At 44.6% G+C, this 22,188-nt stretch overlaps 1 protein-coding gene across 1 annotated transcript in view; it reads right to left on the bottom strand.

Annotated features, from left to right (window-relative positions):
• Window positions 1-20,599, bottom strand: part of aplp2 (amyloid beta (A4) precursor-like protein 2) — a 50,673-nt gene extending 30,074 nt beyond the window's left edge. The window contains exon 1 of the mRNA XM_034547857.1: window positions 20,221-20,599. Within this exon, the coding sequence (XP_034403748.1) occupies window positions 20,221-20,292 (72 nt within the window). The 5' untranslated portion in view covers window positions 20,293-20,599. The remainder of the gene's footprint in view (window positions 1-20,220) is intronic.
• Window positions 20,600-22,188: the final 1,589 nt, after the last annotated feature.

Raw genomic sequence — 22,188 nt, 5'->3', positions numbered from 1 at the left:
CATTGACATGAAAGCTGCTTTGCTGTCGCTGCAGAGAAATGAGCTGTTTCCAGTGGTATCCATGCTGCTCAGCACAGCATTGCATTTGGTTCATTTTGCACATGTGTCATGGTCCTTGGATTTATTTCCTGTTTTATTTTGATAGTCACTCTCCTCATGTGTAATGTCTTATGTTACTACCCGACTGTTTTCTACCTCCCCAGTGTTTCATTGGGTGATTAGATCCTTGTATATTTATCCTGTGTGAGTTCCCTCGTTCAGTAGTAAGGTTGTCTGCCTTAGTTGCTCCCATCTTTGATGCAGCCTTGGTTTCTAGTGTTTCGTTTCTACCAGTGTTTGGCGTTCTTGGTGTTTTAAGATTTACTTGACAACCTTACAGGTAGTGGCGATCAACAATGAACTCATTGACTGAACAGTTTTGGTCACAACTAACTAACATTGTCATTATTGATTAATCTGCCGATTATCTCTTTGGGTCAACCGATTCATTAAAAAGTGTGAAAAAATGCCCATCACAACTTCCTTTTGGCAACATCTTCAAATGTGTTGTTTTGGCCAACAAACAATCCAAGAATCAAAGATATTATAAAAAATGGTTCATCTTCTCGTTAAAGAAGTTGTATCCATATTGTTTGGCATTTTTCCCCTCTAGTTACGCTGTGAAATATTGTTTGGCATTTCCCCCCTCTAGTTACACTGGGAAAATAGCTAAAAGTTCAACTGGTTACAAAAATAGTTGTTGATCATTTTTGCAGATCTCTTATTTAATCGGTTCAGCTCTAGAATAGTTAACTAGAGACTTAACAAGACTAAGAAAAAAAACTAATATGGTATAGTGACTAAAATGTAAAACAATACCTTCTGATACACTGTATTGATAGTAATACAGTATACCCAGTATCTGGTCATGATCTATTTCCAATAATCATACTTGTTATATAATTTGAAAATGTGTTTTTTATATTCATGTCTTCTACAGGCCATCATACATGTTGCCCTGCTCAGTGATGGAGGCCAATAGTAGTCTTATATATCAATATCCAGACCACACATGCCGAATGAGGTTGTGTGACATTGGTGTGACTCCTAGAGGTGAAGCCGATGGGAAGGCCAGGGCCTGAGCCACTGAAACCACCACTACCCAACCAGCTTACCAGCGAAAGATAGCAGAAGAGAGGGCGAGGATGTTCAGCAACAGACATACTGTGACATTTTTCTACTGACCAAACACCTCCACCACCTCCTACCCTCAAAAAGGCAGACTGTAAAAGCAGAATAATAAAAGGAAAAAAGTGTCATGTTCTTAGACTCTGAATCAAAAGGGCAACCTCTCACAGCAATGCAAATGAGCTCCTCTGTGTTAGTGAAATGGCCTTTTGTCTTCACCATTTGAAGTGTCCCGAGACTGCTCTTGAAACACCCTATTTGAGTCACTGCTCCCACAGTTTGGGGAACAGTGGAGTCCAATAAGTGCCACTTTACTGCCAAAGAAAACAACATAAATCTGTGGAATTTACAGTACCACGTAAAGCCATTATGGGATTACTCTTCTTCTTTAAAGAAAGACACTTTCCACATCTGGGAAAACCAGTCTCTTAAAAGATAACAATCTAGGGGAATGTGCATAGATATTTAAGTACAAAAAAAGTAAATAATACTGTCCTTTGTTCCCATAAACCTCTCACAGTTCAAACTCATACATTGTATGAAAACAATGTGTTAAACTGTTAAAAACAGTAATGAAACTGCTCTTGTTAAGGTTTTCAACGACATCCAGCAGAACTTCAGTCTTAGTATTACTAGATCTCAGTGCAGCATTCGACACGGTTGATCATGACATACTACAAGACAGACTAAAAGTCTGGGTAGGACTCTCTGGCGCAGCACTTAACTGGTTAGAATCCTACCTGAAGGACCGACAATACTTTGTGTCTGTAGTTAATTACACATCAGAGCTGACTAGGATGACATATGGGGTTCCCCAAGGTTCAATACTGGGGCCTCTTCGGTTCAACATCTACATGCTCACTGGCTCAGATTATGAAAAACAACAAAGTGTGTTATCATAATTATGCAGACGACACACAAATCTACATAACTATATCACCAGGGGACTATAATCCCATACAAGGGATGGCTAAATGCATTGAAGAAATCAACAACTGGATGTGCCAGAATTGTCTTTAACTAAATAAAGATAAAACAGAAGTAATTGTTTTTGTTCCCCAGGACGAACGATCGAAAGTCAGCGCTCAGCTTCAATCACTGATGTGAAAAACAACAAGTCAAGCCAGAAATCTAAATGTAGTTATGGATTCAGACCTTAACCTGAACAACCATATCAAGACAACTACAACATCAGCCTACTATCACCTGAAGAATATAACAAGGATTAGAGGACTTGGAGAAACTTGTCCATGCATTTATCTTCAGTAGACTTGACTACTGTAACAGTGCGTTCACAGGTCTCTGTAAAAGGTCAATCAGAAAGATGCAGCTTGATGACCAGGGAAGTGGATCACATCACTCCAGTTCTGAGGTCTTTGCACTGGCTTCTTGTCCAACAAAGAGTTGACTTTAAAATCCTGCTGCTGGTTTATAAAGCACTGAATGGTTTAGGGCCTAAACACATTTGTGATCTGCTGCTACCTTATTAACCATACCGGAGAACTAAACACGGAGAAGCAGCGTTCAGTTTTTCTGCTCCACATATCTGGAACAAGGTCCCCGAAAGTTGCAGGTTTGCTGTTGCCTTTAATTGAACAAGATTCAAGGAGATCAATTAATTTCTGCATCTCACTACTGCATTTTATTTCTTTAACTGCATTATATTTCTTGCTTTTTACTGTTTTTAATGTTTTAATGAATGTTCTTAATAGTTTTTAAATCTTTTTTTTTTTGCATTATGTTGTGATGCCTTTAATGGTTTTATGTGAAACATTTTGAATTGCCTTGTTGATGAAATATGCTATACAAATAAACTTGCCTTGGCCTAAAAGGAAACCGTGAGGTTAATTTGTAAGCTTGTGTGTGTCCAGGGCTTGTCAGAGTTAGAGGTGACAGAGAGATGCCCTACAGAAAGCTAAACATAATGTTTCTGTTCACTAGCAGTCACCTCTGCTTGGCTCATTAACCTCCCATCATTCATAGCCAGGACGGGACCAGGCGGAAAAGGAAGGTCTGCTGTTCCTTCTACCTCACAGGGGAGCAGAAAAACACTGGCACGGCCCCGACCTGCCGGTACCAGCCTCGATTCAGACGGTAAGCCTATCTGTAATCCTTTCTGCTAAACCTGTGCTTGATTGAACGTGCCTTTGTTAATGAGACTGTGTGGAAATGGTCCAAAATGAGAAACACTGCATAATACTATGACGCAGCAGTGTCCTGTATTTCCTTTCATGTCTCAAGCCACTACCACTATTCCAGATGGGAAAAGGAGTTGATCGAGCCAGAAGAGGTCTAAGTGATAAAGGATCTGAGGGAGACTCAATAAGGATATTTCTACATATTTGACTCCTCATATCAGTGAACTGTTATCAGATTAGCCTGTCACCTTCTGAGCAACTCAATTCAAGTTCTGTATCATTTGATTTCAACTGTACCGCTAAGTGCAAGCACACATATATTTGACTGCATTCCTGAGCAGGTCTACCTTAAAGACAATAAACTAAATGGGGCCTAGTTGAATGTGCTACTCCTCACTCTATGTATTGCTCCCACAACTACAACTAATAATATTACGAATGCTACTACAAACAACACAAATTGCTAATATTATTACCATGATAAACTACAGTGGAAACCTCTTATAGTGATCACGTCTGTCCGTGTCAAATTGATCACTATATTGTTCATGCAGAATACCGTCTAATTCACCTTTGTATACACAAAGTAAAGGAAAGGACAGCTTCGCTATACAGGATTGTATTAATAGTTTCTAACACGGCGTCAGCTGTTTCAACAACAGCTGTGTTCCCCGTGTGTATTTGTCTTCCGTCTCCATCACTAGTGGCCATGACTAGTGGCCATCACCAAGTTTTGCTGAGCTTTTTGAGCCATATAAGTCGTTGATCGCTGATACAGTGATCACTATACGCAGTTTCCACTGCATTTAAATAAGAGAACACATTGATGTTATCACTCCAATGTTCAAATACACACAGACGGATTAAACGCTCCAAATGTTTCCCCAAAGGTAAACTCCATCTCCTAGAAATCTCTGTGATTCCCATCTCAAAGAGGGTGTTTGTAGAGAGCATGAAGATTCACAAAGTCATGAATAGTCCTTGTTTTAACTATTTTAACTCTGCAAATGGAAACGGAGTATGGTTGTGTATTAACTGCAAAGTAAAATATTATTATTTTTCGCAGTAATTACTTACTGGTATTAATAGTCTACATGTTCCACCTTCAAAATAAACCTGACAAATAATGATTAAGCTGCAACGTGATGTCACTGAGCGTCGCCCTGCTCAGTGAAGGGAGGTGAAGAGAAGCGAGACATGTTCGTAATCAAGCTTCGGTTAGAATATGGGTAGCGGCTCGCTAGGCTAACAGTTGCGCTGATTGAGTGGCGTCGGTCTGCCTGTGTGTCATGGGGAGATAACATGGCCTCTCTCTTGCTTACAGCGAGAAGACGTGAATGACAACTTGTTCAAATGGCCCGTCACTATGGAAACCGTCCACAAAAGCATCCCAGCTATTCACACAGAGGAACATTGAGGCTGCAGAAGAAAGAGAGGCAGAGGGAAACAGAGTGAGAGAGGAGGGGAAACATGAGGGCAAAAGAGAGAGACAGATTGAAGAAGTGGAGCAGGGAAGAACGAGGGGAGGCGGGTGAAGAAAGCAGGGAGATAGATAATCAGAAGCTCATAGCGACAGCGGGGGATAGAGAGAAAAAAGAAGAGCAGTGATTCAAGAAAGAGAACAACAATAATGGAGAAAGAGGGAATGAGGCCATAGTTGTGAGAGACTGGCATATGAGACAAGGAGGGAGAAGAGAGGCGTAGTGATGAGCGCTGTGTTAATATGGCACACAGGACAACACTCACAATAACAGCTGCTCTGCCCTGTTTGGTGCATTTAGCAACACCGTGCGTGTCCTTGCGTGCAAACACAAAAATGACCCTCAGCTCCATAGTTTTGTAAATATCTCCCTTGACACACCCACACCCACATTTAACAGCCACACAGTACACAAAGCCGTGCCTCTGCTCAGTCCCCTCCTGAGCAAACAAACTGTGCCCATTGCCATGGCAGTGTGCATTCGTTTGTTCAGCAATGTGCTCCTGGGCCAACTGCCGCTTGTTTCTTTTAAAATATTTACAAGACAGTAAGTCACAGCTTGACTTCTGACAGAGGAATCATGAGTAGGAAAAGTGAAACCCACCAGTGACTTTTTGGATGCATTATGGCAGGTTTGTGCCACACAGAAAGCCTGAAACACTAGCGTCTGGCTGTCAGTCAGCGGTGACTGCTTCTGCAGGTTTAGAGGTGAAGGATTGTGGGAAGCAGGGATGTAACAAAAGGTGTTGTTACATGCACTCGCAATATATCTCCCAAATTGTAACGGCAAAAAAAACGACTTTTGTTTTCCAATTTCACCATCCGCATAAAATGCTCCCCCTTAAAGGAATACACAACCTTGTTGTACAACCAGATACGAATCTTCATAAAACAACATGTAAGAATAAAAACAAACACACATGAAAATGTCTGATCTTGGTTTGACCCACCCAATAACCAGAGCTGGTTACAGATGTGGCACATTTTCCCATTCTGTTGCATTATTGAACTTGACACAATGTTTAGTGGCGACATAAATGGAAACAAAGTCAATGATACAACATGGTTCCGGTTTGCACTTCAAGACAAAAATGATATTGTGAATTGTATAAATCCATGACAGGAGCAGAAACAAAGCGGTCTGGATGAAAATGACTGAAACCGGAGTTTTGGTAACGTCCATTGTTACTTTTTGTGGCCGTAAGAAACCGACTGCAGAGCACAATTGGTAGAACTTTTAAAAAAAAGAAGAACAAAAAGAAACTGCTTCAACTGGGGCGGCCATGTTGTTGAGATTTACTTGGCATTTGGTTCCACACCAGCTCCGCAATACACATTGTCACATTGTGAAGATCATGCATCGACTTGTCGTTCTTCTCGTTGGTATGAGGGTTTAAAATGATCGGGGAGTAGCAATGAGAGGGTGGCATAAGTTAACTAGTTCACGTCTACGTGTTAACAAAGACAAAAGTACTGTGGCTGTTTATTTAATTCATGTTTGCTCTTAAAAGACATGTTTTTGTTGTGGTCCAGAATAAGCATTGCAGAAAAAATTTTATGTATTTTTAAGGGTTTACTCTTATCTCACACTAACAATTTCACACAACGTTTCCAGTGAGTGTAGTACTGTCGAGCAGCGGGGCACCCATTAGTGGGCCTTCACTTCACATTTATTTTTCTCTTTAAGAAGAACCTCATGCCGCCCTCTCACTGCTCAATCACATCCTCTCTCTGGAACCTTTCTTCCCTGCTTGCTGTAAATTGCTCACATAACAAAATGAAGCAGTCGACATATCCCTGACACACCTCTCTTAAAGGATCATTGTCGTATTACATGAATACTGTTGTCACTCTCCTCACCCCTGCACGCTTTACTGTTGGCTGCTTGTAATCGTTGTGATCCCGTAATAATTCCACCAGTTCATTTTAAGTGGTTGTGGATAAGAGTGTCAACTAAAAGCCTGCCATGTAATTGTCAATGTAGTGACGTGGAGAGATACTAGGCCAAGAGAAGAGTAAAAAACACTCTTAATTAGAGCAAAGTACTCTTTTCCTTCCTGTGGCACACTGCCTTCTCACCAGGGAGAAGGTGTGTCTGGGCTATTTATAAGCTCCAGTTGGTGGACCAGTGGGGTCTTGTCTTCCAGGCCTGCCCTCGCCACTAGAGCTTTTTCAGACTAAGAAATAAACCCTCATTAACACAAGGATTCTGACATCTTTTTTTGTTAAGGGGTATCATCCAAATTAGAACCCTATTTTATCTTAAGAGGTTTTATAAATGAGAGCTCAGGTGCAATTTTTAAGGCAGAATTGAGCTGAAGGTAATATACTTTATCCTATTTAATGGAAAATTCGGTCACAAGACTGATTAAAAAGTGTAATAACCTGCTCATGTGGCAGCCATTTATTTTCAGTGTCAAATTAAAGATTCACAGTGATTCTGATGTGCAATGGTGTGCTGCCACAGCGGGTTAATTCTGTGGGTAGTGCATGTTAAAATCTATGAAGTTACTGCATGCAACTAGTTTGTGACCAAGAAATATCAGAAATGTAGTAGTAGTATTAATTGTGTCAGTTTTGGTATTGTCTTTAATCTTGCTTAAATTGAATGTCGATGAGTTAACACTTTAACAGTAGTTGTTTTGGGAACATTTAAAGAACGACTTGTGCAGGCGTGTGGTGTGTGCTAGCTCACATGGTGTTGACAGTTGCTTCTTTTCATCTGCCAGGGAGGAGCTTTAGGAGGCCTTTACACAAACACCACTTACACCAGCGTGTTAGAATAAAGGAAGGGTCTGAGCTTCAGGTACCTTTGAGACATGAAGTCCGGTTTAAGCAATAAATCCACGAGTTGAAGGTTTATTAGGTGCCGAAACACTGCACGTCAGTTCACAACACGGACACAGGATTTCACAGCTCTGGAAAGTTATCACTGCTGCAATCTTTTGTTTGAACAATCGCAAGGTAAAACGAAAAGTACAGCTTTCAAGTTACAACAAAGGAATGCACGTTTGTATTATATTGTAGCTCCTTGCTAAATGTCTTTGTGTTGCAATCGGGCAGAAGTTGAGACTGCAACATGTTGTTGTTGCCAGAGCCCTCTGCATTGGAAACAGTTACAGTTATAATTGTAGCCAAGGACAAGAGCCCCCACCTGTTTCACACCTGTGAACATGATCAAGTACATTTGTTGGGAAGCACACGCAGGGCAGAGGTACTGCCCCTGGGAGGGAGCTAAGGAGCTCAGCTAACCCTGAGAAAAGTTCACGTGTTAAGACTGTGTGGTTTGTTCACAAACCACACATCAGCCGAGTTTGCTGAGCTATAATGGAGATAAAGAAATTGACTTGTTGTTTTTTGCTTGAATCGTGAATTCACAGCTTAATAAGTAATCATATTCGTGGGAGACATCCTAGAGAACTGTGATGCTCCTGGTATTTTCACAAGTGAGGTTTTACTGCACGAGCGTTTCTACAGAGACAAATCAAAGAACTCGTGAACTTATGCAAAGTGCAGTTCACATATTTATAACGCAGGTCCAAGTGATCAAAGGGCAGTCAGTCATGGGAAAGAAATGTCAGTTGGTAGAGATAGCTAAGCCACTCTGTCATCACAGGGCAAAGGTCCTCACGTCTCCTCTTTCCCCTCCCTCACGTTACATAGCTGTCCCTTGTGACACCTTTCCTCACACACCCAGCGTTGTCCATCCTGTGTTTGGTTTCCCCGTCTTTGTCGAAGCCGCTCTCTGCGCTGCGACACACACACACAGGGCTGCTGTTCGGATGCCTGCTTGTGAAACGAGTGCCTGACGGCCGACAACAGCAACATTTCGGTACTCTTTTATACTGAGGGCAGGGACTGGCAGTGATGCGAGGAGAGCAGGGCAGAGGACCGAAGAGACATTTCCCCTTGGGCCCCTCTCGACACAGATTTCAGTTGCACGCATCTCCCTGGAATATTATTCCTCTCCGTCCACCTCGCCAGCCCCATCAAACACAGCCTTGAGGGTCATCCGCAGACGTCATAATATTGCATTTGGGTTTTCCTTACCCACCTGGTTCGATTAGATCCAGAGCAGATTGGTTTCTGGCTGGTGGAGGAGCAGGAGGCAGAGAGGACAGGGGATGTAGGGGAGGAGGTAGCAAGCGAGGAAATATCTTTCGATTCTACTCCGGGTTTACTATTAGCAGTGTATGCTGCCGAATTTGGGGAAAGACATGTCAAGTGAGAGCAAGGGCTTCCTCGTTAGTCCAATCATTGTCATATCCTGTTGGGAAGGAGGCAAAGAATGCAGGAATAAAGATGGGCTGAAAGGGGAGAGGCAGGCGAGTGTGAGGATTACCCAATAAAGCACAGACTCTGCTATTGGCCATCTCAATAATTATCCATCCCTGAGCTAGCATAACGATGAGTTGTCATCAGTAAAAAGAGAAACAAAAACACCGCCAGACTCAATGAATTGTGAATAGATACCTAATTGCAGCAGTTCTGACTGAGGGGTTTATCAGAGGCGTGAATATGAGCCAATATCAAATCTCTGAAAGAAATACAACAAAACAAGCCAAAAAGTCTCAAAGTGTGTGCTGTTGTTTGCAGAGCCGGTTGGTATACGAATTAAAGTCAGTCAACTGATAACTGATAACTGTGTGCTGCAGCGATAAAGAGATAATTACACAGAGCTTGTTGTGTAGTTGCTAAGCTACGCAGTTGCATGATTGCATAAGTAAAGCGCTGGGGTGTAAAAACTATTTCTTGCAGGAAGAAGATAATTGCTTTTCGAGGATTGTGATGATCAAGGTCCATTTTCAGGTCATTCTTTTTTTGCGGCAGCCTCACAGCTGCATGGTGTGCTGGCAATAGGGCTGAATATGCCCAGCTCTTCTGCAGAGCTCCTGTCAGCACAATGACCCATTCTTTCCTTCTGCCCACTAAAAGCCCTTTGCATGAACAACCCCTTCAATCCTCCATTGCCCTCCTTTCATCTCTATTCACTTTGAGCACTCTGGACAACTGTTTGTGCCCCCAACTCCTCTTGCCTCAACTATCTCTATACATTTACCTCTCTCCTGCTTCTCACACTCTCTCAGCCCGTCTCTCTCTCTCTCTCTCTCAGAGCCATGTGAGCTGTGGCGACCCTCTCAGCCCTCTTTATCCGGGCTTACCGTCCATGTGGCCAAGAGCGGATTACATTCTTGACATCACTGTGCCAGATGTTTATGACTAAAATAGACAGAGCAACTATCCTCACCACTAAGGCAAACAATGCACTTAGCCAACACTTGACATCACAGTTCCCATTTAAGCTTAAACAGGTTCCTCTGTTTACATAGGACATGTTTCATTTTGCCTAATAATCTCCCCTGCTTTGTTTCTAACGTCCACCTTTTTCAAGTTGGAATCAGAGCTGCTGACTTTATTGCATTGTTCAGGAAACTAAATTGACTAGTTTTTTTTAAATTTTCACGTCATTGTTTCCTTTCAACCACACAAGCTTACGCTTTTCAATTCTTCCTCCTGCAGCTCCTGCTCCCAGCTCTCTCCAATAAGCCAGTATGGAGATCAAATAGCCGATAAGCAACCCACTGTAACAGCATGATTAAATTGGCCATAGCCTGTCCATTTATATAAAGCCTCTTGTTGCTGGGTGGGAGACCCATCCAGCCTGTGAGTGCAGTAGGAGTGGGCCAGGCTGTGTGTGTATGTGTGTGTGTGTACATGGTGTGTATCGCTGTCATGCGTGTGTCTAAGCCTGACATCACCATGGCGGAGAAGTTAATGAGGGTTGCAAGGGGTATTTCTGACACAGTGCTGGCATTCTGTGGTAGAATTTCAGGTGAGGTGAAGGACAGGGGACAGGGGGGAGGGGGGCTGTTGGGAAGCAATAGCCAGGCGGGAAAAAGTCAACGGTGGGCTCGGCTCTGGCAGCGGCTGTGCAGGAGATTTAGGGCTTAGGCGATTGTTAGACAGGGCTCAGTTTGTTTTGAACTGTGGGCCTGTGTTTTCTGCGGGGCGCTTTATGTGGACACTGACTCTTCCCCCACTTTGTACTGCACTCTCAGCAGTTTAAAAGAGGAGGATTAGACACAGGAGTGTGTCTCTCTCTCGTCTGCTGGAGAGCACTGCCTACTAATCTCTGGCGCTGAGGAGAAGGGATTTGGAAGAAATGACCTCTTGCTTCTCTTCCTCATATACCCTCCTAGTTGAGTGAAAACACAGTGCCGCATCCTTCCTTCCGTCACTCCCACTCCCTCCTTTTCATTTCCCTGCTGGATGACTCCACGCTTATCAGCATGCAGCACCACGCGGCTGCTCCTCAGGACCAGGCAGGCAGACTTGTCAATAAAGGAACAACATGCAGTAACAGGGCATCTCAGCGAGGCCTTCAGCCCCGTCACTGACGTCTCTCTCAGTTAATGAGCACGCAAAAGAGAAATTAGGGAGGCAAGAAGGGAAAAAGTGGCCATGAGGTGAGAGGTGTAACAGAGAGATAGTAGAGTGAGAGAAGAGGGAGGAGAGGGAAGCGCAAGGGCAGAATGTTCCAGGGAACAAAGTAAGACATTAAATAGACATTTTTTCCCCCTAAAATGTGTGGCCCAGTACAGTCAGCGACGGGAGAAGAGGGGGCCAAGAACACTGTTTCTAAATTAGATGGACTGCGGGGCGAATGCTGCACAGTGGGCGCTGACATTGAGAGCAGGCGGTGGAACGCAGTTTCAAGGGCAACATGGAAATATCACATTCAGTCGCTATAAGGCCGCCAGGAGTTGTGGTGAGGTCACGCTGGAGCAGGAGACCTGCCAGAGGACTGCAGGAGTGCGAGATCAAGGACATGCAAAGTGTCTAAGATCTGACAACATGAAATGAGAGCAGGTGACAGATGTGCTGCATGGGAATGCTGAAAGAGAGGAGAAACAGGTTGACCTTACTTGTATTGGCATGATAGCAGGGAATTGACTTTGAACTCATAGTCGATACTACAAAACAAACAAAAAAGAGATTGAGTCGTGTGCACCCACATTTTACTCAGACATGTCTGCAACCCACGCTCGTTTGTTTCAGTAATAATTCAGTAATAATAAACCCACCAAATGTTTGCCCTTTTAAATGTGGAGCACGGGTAGTAACCCATGAACACTGAATCTTTTCGTCACGTTTGACATCTCTTATTACTCACATATTCCAATTTCCCTTGCACTTAAATGCCCTGTGGAGGTGATGTGAAAATAATTCTTCAGATAGCAAAAGACATTTTTTAGAACATATTGTACGTGTAAATCTTTCTGTTCAATTACATTTTAAGTTCATCACCCTCGTACTAGGCTTTATGACAATTGTCCGTCCTATAGTGATGACACTCAACCACTCTAATTACCAATTGGAAATAAGTTATAGACGGCAGCTGAGTTGGACCAACACCACCCAAGCAGATTTTAAATGAATCTGTGCTGATTGCAGAGCTCCCCGCTCCCTTTTCTCCCCTGCAGACACTGAGCAGTGGAGCAGACACACAGCCTACGTGCCTGCATTAGCCTGTGATGATCCGGGCAATGCAAGGGAGGCCATCTTTACCGGGGGAAAATGATGGATGTAATGTAGATATGCTTATCTGTCATTAAGCCCAGCTCTGTCCTCCCTCGGCCTCTCCTCTGGGGGACGGCGGAGGGATTTCAATCAGACTGGTGAAGAGTATAACTCCAGTAAGCCATGCTGAGGCCAACAGCTAATCAGTCATGTCTCTATGGAGAAGACACAGACTTCACAGCAGGAGCATCCGTCCACTACACTCGCTTTTTGTCCATCGATTGACCTTGCTCCCCACCTCCTGTGTCTTTCCCCACAGTGTATGGCCCAAGTGGGAACCCTCTGCTGCATGCTACTACTTCTCTGGGAGGAATCCCAAATCCAAATAAGCATAATGACAGTGATTGTGAGGCGGGCGAATCCCTGAGCCCTCGTGTGACTGGGCTGCCTGTCAGCTCCCAGGACCTCAATAATAGCGCAGTGGCGCTAAATAGGCTCCTGAAACATAAGGACGGGATGTGATGAACACTGAAGGGAGCGGTTGAAGGGGAGGTGGGGAATGGAGGGGGTGTCCGGTCAAGGTGGCCCGCTGCTCAGAAGGCTCTATAATTAGCTGCAGAAGATCAAATGACTTTTAATGGGTTTGTCTGAAAACAGCAGTCTATTTCAGATTTCAGATTTCCGCTTGGAGCTATATTCATATCTCATCAAACTAATGGAATTCTCTCGATTGGTTTTGATCTCAGATCAAAATGGCTGATAGAGGTGCATGGCTGCAGCATTCCTGAGCTGCAGCATTGTGACCCCCCAAAAAAAGAACAATATTAGGGCACTATCATGTGGATGCGTGGAAAGTGGACATGGAAACCAAACATGCACACATGATGTCAAGTAACATGAGTGCTCCTTCAGCTGGTGATTAGAGAGCAATCATAATGCATGGTTTGATGCACTATTGCATACATCATTGTTGCTATCAGAGTTATTCCCCACGGATGTATAAGTGCGAATGGTCTTCTAATAACTTCTTGTGACAGATAGTTGTCATTAGTTTGAGAATTAATAAGAGAGATACGACAAGAATAATATCAGGGTCATAGCTCAGCCACTGCCTGATCTGGGTGGAGGGGGGGTCTGGTGCAGACTGCTATGCTGGCAACAATAAGCCTGTAGTAACACTCAGCACACAAACTGACACACGGCTTTGTGAACAGCCTGATGCAGAAATAGTTATTAATTAATATATTAATCAATCAACTGGCAATTAACTGATCATTTAGATAATTGATTAACCTGTTATGTCATTGATCAAGCGAAAAAAAGGCCAAACATTTACTGGTGTCAGTTTCTCAAATGTGAAGATGTGTTGTTTTCATTATTGCAATTATGAATTGTATATCTTTGGGTTTAGAATTATCGATTGGACAAAACAAGCGACCTGAAAGAAATGTTGCGATCTAGGGCCTTTTGATAATCACTTCTGGCAATTAAGTGAGTTTGAAATTTGTTGAGAAAATACTCACCATATTAGTCAGTGGTGAAAATCATCATTACTTGTAACACTGCAACTGGCTGTTCTACATTTATGACTAAGTTATTGTTCCTGCTCCTTCAATAAACTGTATTATTGAAACGTATGCACAGTGGATGCAGGGAAAATAAAGGACTGAGGCAGAATAGGGAGTTGTAGCACATGCCCTCAGTGAAAATATACGTGTCACAATCAGTTTGTGCCTTTTATTTCCCAGAGTTTTCCTGCCAGCATTCAAGCTACATTAATTTCACTCATTCAGTCATCGGATGTTTTCTACTTTAGACTGAAGAAATCATCAAAACACAACCCTTCTTTTTATTATGTGTGAGGGCAGGGGGGGGTATCTGCAACCTTTAGCTCTTCATTCTTGAATACCTGATTTAATTAAAGTAGGAGTTTAAGGAATAGGAGGGGGAAAACTCAAAGAAAAAGAAAAAAATATCTAATTCATATTACAACATATGTGGAATGCTAGCATCCAATGTGGAATGCTAGCATCTCCTGTTCCCCAAAGGTGAAATCTGTCTGTGTCTCAAGTGGACCGACCTACAGAGCTGCTGTTTGCCCTTGGCCACCTTCCCCTTGAAAAAGTGCTGTCTCAGGCTGCTAACAGGGCCGCCACATAGCGTGAGCAGCAGCACAGGCCTCACTCTGGGGCTATACCGTTACACTGCACTGCTTCCATCTCTTTCCCTTCTGACAATTTCCGTTCACCCAACTCTCTTGAGGGGAAAAAAAGATAAACTGTAGAAAAAGGAAACATGACTTCGTGCCACCGTTGAATCCAGGCCGGAGGATACCATTTCCACTCCAGTCACGGGGGGTAAAGAGAGGAGGGATATGAAGGAAGCTTGATAAGCAGAAAGATGGAAAGGGAGGGAGCTGGAACTAACATGCTGGGTTTTCCCTGGCACTGGACGGCGTATTTGTGCAGTGTTGCTCAGCAAAACAGAGCACTACAGCCAGGCATCCTGCCAGCTTATCAAGGCAAGAGCTTCACCTCCTTCCCCATTCTCCTTCAGCTATAAAACTGGCACTGTGTTTACACCTGGACGAGCAGATACGTTAAGAGAGGGACTTCCATTGGCTCTCAAATCACCTAAAAAATGTGACTATCCTCAATCATCCTTCAGCATGATGAACATGATGCCAAGGACCGAAAACATCAAAATAAAATGTCCCACCAGCGTGGAGCACACGAGAAATAAGAACAGACACGTATGATGCAAGGACACTCAAGCTCGCACTTGAGACAAAGAAGCAGATCAACGAAGTGCTAAGAAAAGACACATCTATTATAACTGAAGTTTGCAAAACTGGGTCTGATTCGAAAGCTCTTGTTCGACAATAGAGACAAAATTCCATTAAAGATGGGTTCAAACAACCCTTGAGTAATTTATGCTCACACAAACAGCAGGAAACAATGCCTGGCACTCAGTTAAACTGGCTCTTTGATTATCAGCTGCCTGACTCCATTCGATTGCACTTTGTGTGCAGGCAAAAAAACAAAAAAAGGCAGACAAATCAGTGCACAGGCCACGCCAGAGTTTGCATATGAATCACTGATCTTATAAAACTGAGATCTGCACACCTGAATGAGACAAAGAGGGGGACAGTAGGTCTTCCTCACGTGTGGTCAGAAGGGGACTGAGGAAGAGACGGGCGGGGCCACAAGCAGAGGTGCAGGAGCGCAATAACTCATAGATAGCACACCAGATATTTTATTCATGGGAAGAAAAACCCAAGCAGCAAGAGTGACTCACTGAGCCACAGGGACACAAACACACACGCACACACACACACACACACACACACACACACACACACACACACAAACTGAGGAGGGGGTGACAGGGTTTACCCCACCTACATTGACTGTCTTCTCATTCTCAAACAGAAAACACATTAAAAAATAAAGTCTGAGATGGCAGGGCTCCTATCAAAGGGATTTAAAAGGAGATGTTTTTGTCTACTGAACTAGTCAGTGTAGTTGCTTTCTCTCCCTCTCTCTCCCTCTCTCTCTCTCTCTCTCTCCGTCCCTCGCTCACGGCGCTCTCAGAGGAAGAGAGCCGCTCGCTGCACAATACAGTGAGCCGTTAGCACTTCTGGCTATGCATTCCTGAGCACTCTGGCATATGAGCCGACAAAAGGAATTCTCATGCAGCCATGCTGAGCCAGGCTATTGTCCACAACACAGACTCAGGTGTAGTGGCGCTCGCGTTGGCCACGTAATACACGAGGAGGAGTGTCATGGCGGTGCAGATTGGCCTACATATGGCAGGAGGCCTGGTGCAACTTAAGCGGTGTGCAGTCATGAGTGTGCCGATTTGAACTCACTCACTCTGCGCCGAGTCCTCACCGCCCAGGATCCCTCACTGAGAAAGAACTGACTAAATATGTGATGAGCTGAGCTGTAAGAGGATTTGGGCAGACAAAACCACACACACACACACATTGTGGAGCAATATACAGACACACAAACATGCATTTCCAGTTGCAAAAGAAAAGGATGCAACTGGGCTCACTTTGGATAATTAGAGCGCACACAGACCCTGGGAGACAGAGCCCGGCATCGGGAGAACAAGACTCGCCATGAGGCCGCTCTATTTAAATCCCCAGGATGAGCTGAGAGTGTGTCTGTCGATGGAATCGCTCCAGGAAACATGCACAGGCTTAGAGGAAGAAACAGCCACGGCAATGAAAAGAAGACGGAGAAACAAACTGTAGATGAACTGAGCGGCAGGAAGGTGTCTTGGAGGAAATGAAAGGACGGAGAATAAAGATTCAATCAGACATCCCTTCCTACTGTTAGTCGCAGAGCACAGATCAAACATCAATGTGGAGCGAACGCCACTGATATTACGCACAGGTGACTCACATTGTTCTGTATCACTGTGAAGTCAGTTTTGACTGAGTGGGCGACGGAACTGAGTGAGCATATGGCAGGGCTTCGGGATTAGCACCTTTCCCTGCGCAGATCTATAAGCACCCAGAGTTTCTTGTCGCTAAGAGGATTTAATAGGATATGGGGCTGTCCCACTCAACAATTAAAAGCAAGGGTTTTAAGGCGCTAATCTACAAATGCAAGGCAGAGTCAGGCTGATTCTCGGCTGATGGAGCGCATGCTGCTGCCTTCAACTTGATTAACATGGCAAAACGTGGAAGTCAAAGAGGTAGTAATCTTTGCGGCTTTAAAGGAGAGGAGAACAGCAAACGGAGGGCTTTATTGCCGCCCCACCACCCATGAGGATGCATGATCAAATGCAAGTGCCACTGGATGTTGACTTGGGTTTTGTTCAGGCGTGAAACGTCAGCCGACAGACACCCTTGTCCTCGTCTCCCCTCGGTATCTTGATCACCTCTGAGTTGTAATAACACCCGGGGTCGTCCCGGGCTATTCAGGGAAACACAATAGGCCCTCGTGGGGAATCACTCAGGACGGCTCCACAGCACTCGCCCCGACAATCACAGCCAACTCTGGGCATTCATTCACGTGTAATTGTTCACTATCAGCCCGTATCCAGAGCAAATACAGACATGGGAGGCCAACTTTTAATATCAATGCTCGCCTGCAGCAAAGCACACACACACAGACTTAAGATGATGGAAGAAAACTGCTGCTGCAAGAGCACTGCAACCAAAGCGCAATAAGCACAGCACCCAAGTCATTGGGATTTTTTTCCTGTCTTCAGTATTCAGCATTTCTGCACTTTTGTTGATTGGATCAGCTTGTGCACTCCTCTCAGACCCACCAGCACGAGTTAACACCGTGGTTTTTAAACAAGTCTCTTCCATGCAGGGTGCGAAGATTTATATGACACCAACAATTTGTATTTTATGACAGGCACACAAATGTAATGATCTGTTGCATATTTTTTCCTTTTTACACTGTGTGTCATGGCTGTGATAATCTCTGCGCTTGCTTAAATCAGCAGAGAATAAAATGTGCCGACTGCATTAACTGTTCCAGATTGTCTGTCTTCCATTAATCCAGTGGGAGTCACAACAGCGAAGGCCTCAGTATGAGGCAATTCTCTGGGTAAACCTGCTATGTGGTTTTTGCCTGCGCCCAGTTTCTAAATTAGCTTCAGAAAAAAAATGAAGCTGCTCACCCTGGAGTTTCCATGGGAGAGTGAAATTGAAATAAAAATAAACGTCCTAGTTTTTTACTGATTCAATGAGGGATATGAAATTATATGTCAAGAGCGAGAAATCACCGATGCTGAACCTCTTTTGGAGCCACCGCAGACTTTAAAGCCTGCGACACAGAGATGGTCAGACGAGAGGGGGGAAACAGCTGAAGAAACAAAAGCTCGGGCCCTCTTGCAGGTATCTGACAAAACAAAACCGTTTACACAGCTGAGGTCGCCCACTAATCCCAAAACGTTTGACAAGGAAAAACTGCAAAACAAGAGGGCCGCTTCGGTCCGATGACACCTCGACACACAAAGAGATGAGGGGACAATGGGAGGAGAGAGGTGCAGGAGAGGGAATAAACCATCCCCGACCGACAGTGAGGAGCTCTCACCGGCTCGTAAAATTCGAGCTCAAGGTCCAGGGGAGTGTCGTCAGTCAGCATGTCAGCATCGCAATATCCACCTCAGCCTCATCAGCAGGGCCCGGTCTGCACACAGCTGCAGCTTCACTGACAAACAGCAGGCTGTTGCTTTTGTGCTGTCCAGTCCCGGCACGGTTCAACAATTTAGAAATGTACGGAAAGGCTTTGGCTGCATTTGCGTCCTGGCTGAGAAAATGACACGTTAATGTTTAACTCCTGTAATTTAGTCCGGCTGTAACCTGATGTAAATAAAATGTATACAGTCGTCTCTTTGGATTTGTTGTCTTCATTCTCCAACTCCAAAGGTGTTCCTATTTGTATTCTACAGTTGTTTCTTTATTTCCCCTTTAGTCCTAAGCCTTCAGTTTCGGTTTGGATTTGGAGGCATGTGTGCAAAAAAAAAGGAAAGGATGTGAATATCCATATTCTATGCATGTGATGTTTTACTGCAAATGAAAAAGCCACATCAAACCAAGAAAAAAGCCTTGCCCTTCAGAACAATTGCATCTGGTTGACTGATCAGGAAAATTCATTGATTCCCTCCACGAATCATCTCAGGAGAGTCGGTCCAGTATGAGCACGTCTGTGCGGTAAGGAAGGCGGGCTGTGAGGAGGCAATCATTGCAGAGGGGACAGGTCTTTGTGGAGAGAGTGCAGCAGCTGCATAGATTTTATTGGGGACATAATAACCATTATTTCCCCCCACACACACACAATGCCGCCCAACATACTGCCTCAAAATGGCCGAGGTTTGTTGTTACAAATGCGGGAGAGGGAGACACATTGCCTGACCACTTTGCACAACAGTACCAAGGGGAGACGTCTTGTTCAAATGTTTTGTCATGGTTGCTTCAGCAGTGAAGCAGGAACACTTGTGTTTACCCTCTGTGTGTGTGTGTGTGTGTGTGTGTGTGTGTGTGTGTGTGTGTGTGTGTGGGGGGGGGGGGGGGGGGGGGGGGGGGGGGGGGCTCTGAAAATGGGTGCATTGTTATTCGATAACACAAGCGTCTGAAACTGCAGGCATCAGTGTCCACAGACAATAGTGGGAACACATCAGGTAGTAGTGAGTGTGTGCAAGTGGCAAGTGTGCACATTTGTGATATTGGGCTATACAAAATAAACTGAATTTGTACAGGAGAACCTGCCTGTATTTGAATGGTTCACGTTGTAATAAGGCCTACATAGACCATTAAAGACCAGGGGGCCGACCTGTTGACACAGGAAAGGGTGGAATTAGAATGCCTAGGAAAAGGAGTTCCTCCTCTGTGTATAATAAATATACGACATGATGGACACAACTGTTACACGGAGCAGGAGTGTGTGGTCCAACGTGTCCCCAGAAGGCTGGCAAAGCCCCCGCTGTCTTTCTGGTAAAGCACCTTCCGGCCGCACGTTGTTCCGCTCCCATCAACAACCCGGGGGGAAAGAGAACGACCTGGGAGCCAGCAGGACTCACACCACGCGCGCCTTCACGAGAACCTTCACACCCCGTGCACGCACAGATAACGGAAGTGTTGCCTGAATCCCGACGTTAGCCCATCGACGGACTTGTGTGGGAATCTTGTCGGGAGGAAGAGGGGAAGAGGAAGATGAAGAGGAAGAGGAAGAAGAAGGAGAAGAAGAAGAAGAAGAAGAAGATAAAACAGTGTCTGCCACACATGTCTCACGTGAGCAGAGGACAAATCTGCAGGCCGAACACATTTGCTTCTGCATGAGCAAAACACGCGCTGGTGATTTATTGTTTCAGACTAACCGTCCCAGAATAAAGCAGAGACCACTAGAGACCACGAGAGACCACGAGAGACCACTTCAGACCACGTACCTCGATGTAGCCAGCCAGCGCGGGGACCACAATGGCCAAAATCAGGACGGATATCGCCGGGACTGAACCCATCTTCCACGGTCTCCGGTTGTAGCGACAACAACTTGTATATCCCGGGAGAGCTCCGTGCGCGAGCTGCGGCCGGGAGAAGAGCGAGTCCGGGGGGAAGAGTCTGTAATGTCTCCCGGAGAGCGGGACGAGTGCTGCTCCGCTTGTTTTGTTACCCGAGCTCGAGGGAGAATGTCGGCGGCAGACTGAGTGTCGGAGTCCTCTGTAAATGTGGACGGCGGGTTTATGGTCTGTGTGGCGGCTCTGCTGCCTCCTGCCTCCTCCCTCCTCCCTCCTGCCTCCTCCCTCCTGCCTCCTCCCTGCCTCCTCTCTCCTCTCCGGCTCAGCGGGTCCACGCGCAATGGCGCACACTGCGCCACCGGGCGGCCGGCTGCGGGAGCGCACATCAAGTCTATCCGTCCGTTGGGCCTCTGCATGTGATGTTTTACTCAACATATACATTCTGCAGTGGAATTATGTGAAATAAACAGAAATGCAAGATTCAGCCTGCAACAAAAGTAGTAGAAATGAAAATAAGATACGCATGTATTGATCCCTAAGGCTTATAGGGATCAATAAAGGTGTGGTGTAAGGACGTCAGTGTGTTGCAGCATCACAGTGACAGAGAGAAGTAGAGGTAAAGATACATTAAACATGTATTTAGAAGTATATAGAATGAAAATAAAAAACTATGACAGAGCTAGACTTAAAATGGTGAAGGGGGCTGGATAACGCTCCAAATTCAGGGAACCCAGGGAAAACTGGTATTGTGAGTTCTGGAGGGAATCCCATGACCTCTTACTATAAACGTGAATTTTGGCCAAAATTCAGTTGTTTTTATTGAGCCTAAATGTGTTGTTTTCTCCTATGCTAAAATGGGGTATGGATTTGGTATGACTGGAAAACTGAGAGTCGTGTTGATCCAATGACCCCCCTTTTAGTACGTGATGATGTAGCCCCCATAGTAGCCACATCCGACGAGAACATTTTTTCCAACTTGATATCACTATTTAAAATGACCTACTGTGACCTCTAGGATAATTGCAGCCTCATGAAACTTTACAGCCACAATAGAGACGGAGGGCATTCAGAGGATGCATGGCTCCCCTCTGGTTGAGGGACAATAAGGTGGTTTCTGAGCAGTTTACACAACAGAAGGCTGTCCCATCGCAGAAAAAGGCCATTCTTTCAAGTTTACTGTAAGCTGTTGACCAACTATCTCCACATAAAGATCCCCCCCCCCCTCCCCCCTCCCTCTACACGCACACACGCACACACCTGAAAAAGAAGACAAAACGGGTCTGTGGGTCTCTCAGAGATACGTGTATTTTACTGCAAATATGTATGTGCATTTACTTAAGTAACCATTCAGTCAGGACCTTTACTTGTAATGGAGTGTCTTAATAATGCATAATGTGGTATTGCGACGTAAGTAAATAGTCCACATATACTTCGTGCAACACTTCTGTTTAAATGAAATGCTTTTCTTTTTGGAAGAAGAACAGCACATTCAAATAATTCTTCTTTATGAAAGAAACTATTTGATTAGAATACCAGTGGGCTAGTTAGGCTTTGCCCTTCTTTCATTGAATAGAACCAATATATTCTGGATGTTAAAGACTGAGCAAATGATCCAACCGGAGGGATAATTTGAAGGTAATGTAATGGACAAAGAGCTCATTTTCTTTGTTCAATTGGTTGCATTAATGGGGATATTGCACAAATGCGCGAGTGTGTGCACGCACACACACACACACACACACACACACACACACATAAACAACACCATCAGCCTTTTGTGATTTGATTATGTCGTCCCCAACGCGTTTCTTTTCTTCCTAAATTGTCAGTTGTATTTCTCTCTGACGTTTATCCTGTAAATGTGATCGTTGCTTCAGGCATGGCACTCAAAAGGGTTAT

The sequence above is a fragment of the Cyclopterus lumpus genome, chromosome 13 (genome assembly GCF_009769545.1).
Source record: "Cyclopterus lumpus isolate fCycLum1 chromosome 13, fCycLum1.pri, whole genome shotgun sequence".
Lineage (NCBI taxonomy): Eukaryota > Metazoa > Chordata > Actinopteri > Perciformes > Cyclopteridae > Cyclopterus > Cyclopterus lumpus.
This window is presented reverse-complemented; position numbering and strand designations above follow the sequence as displayed.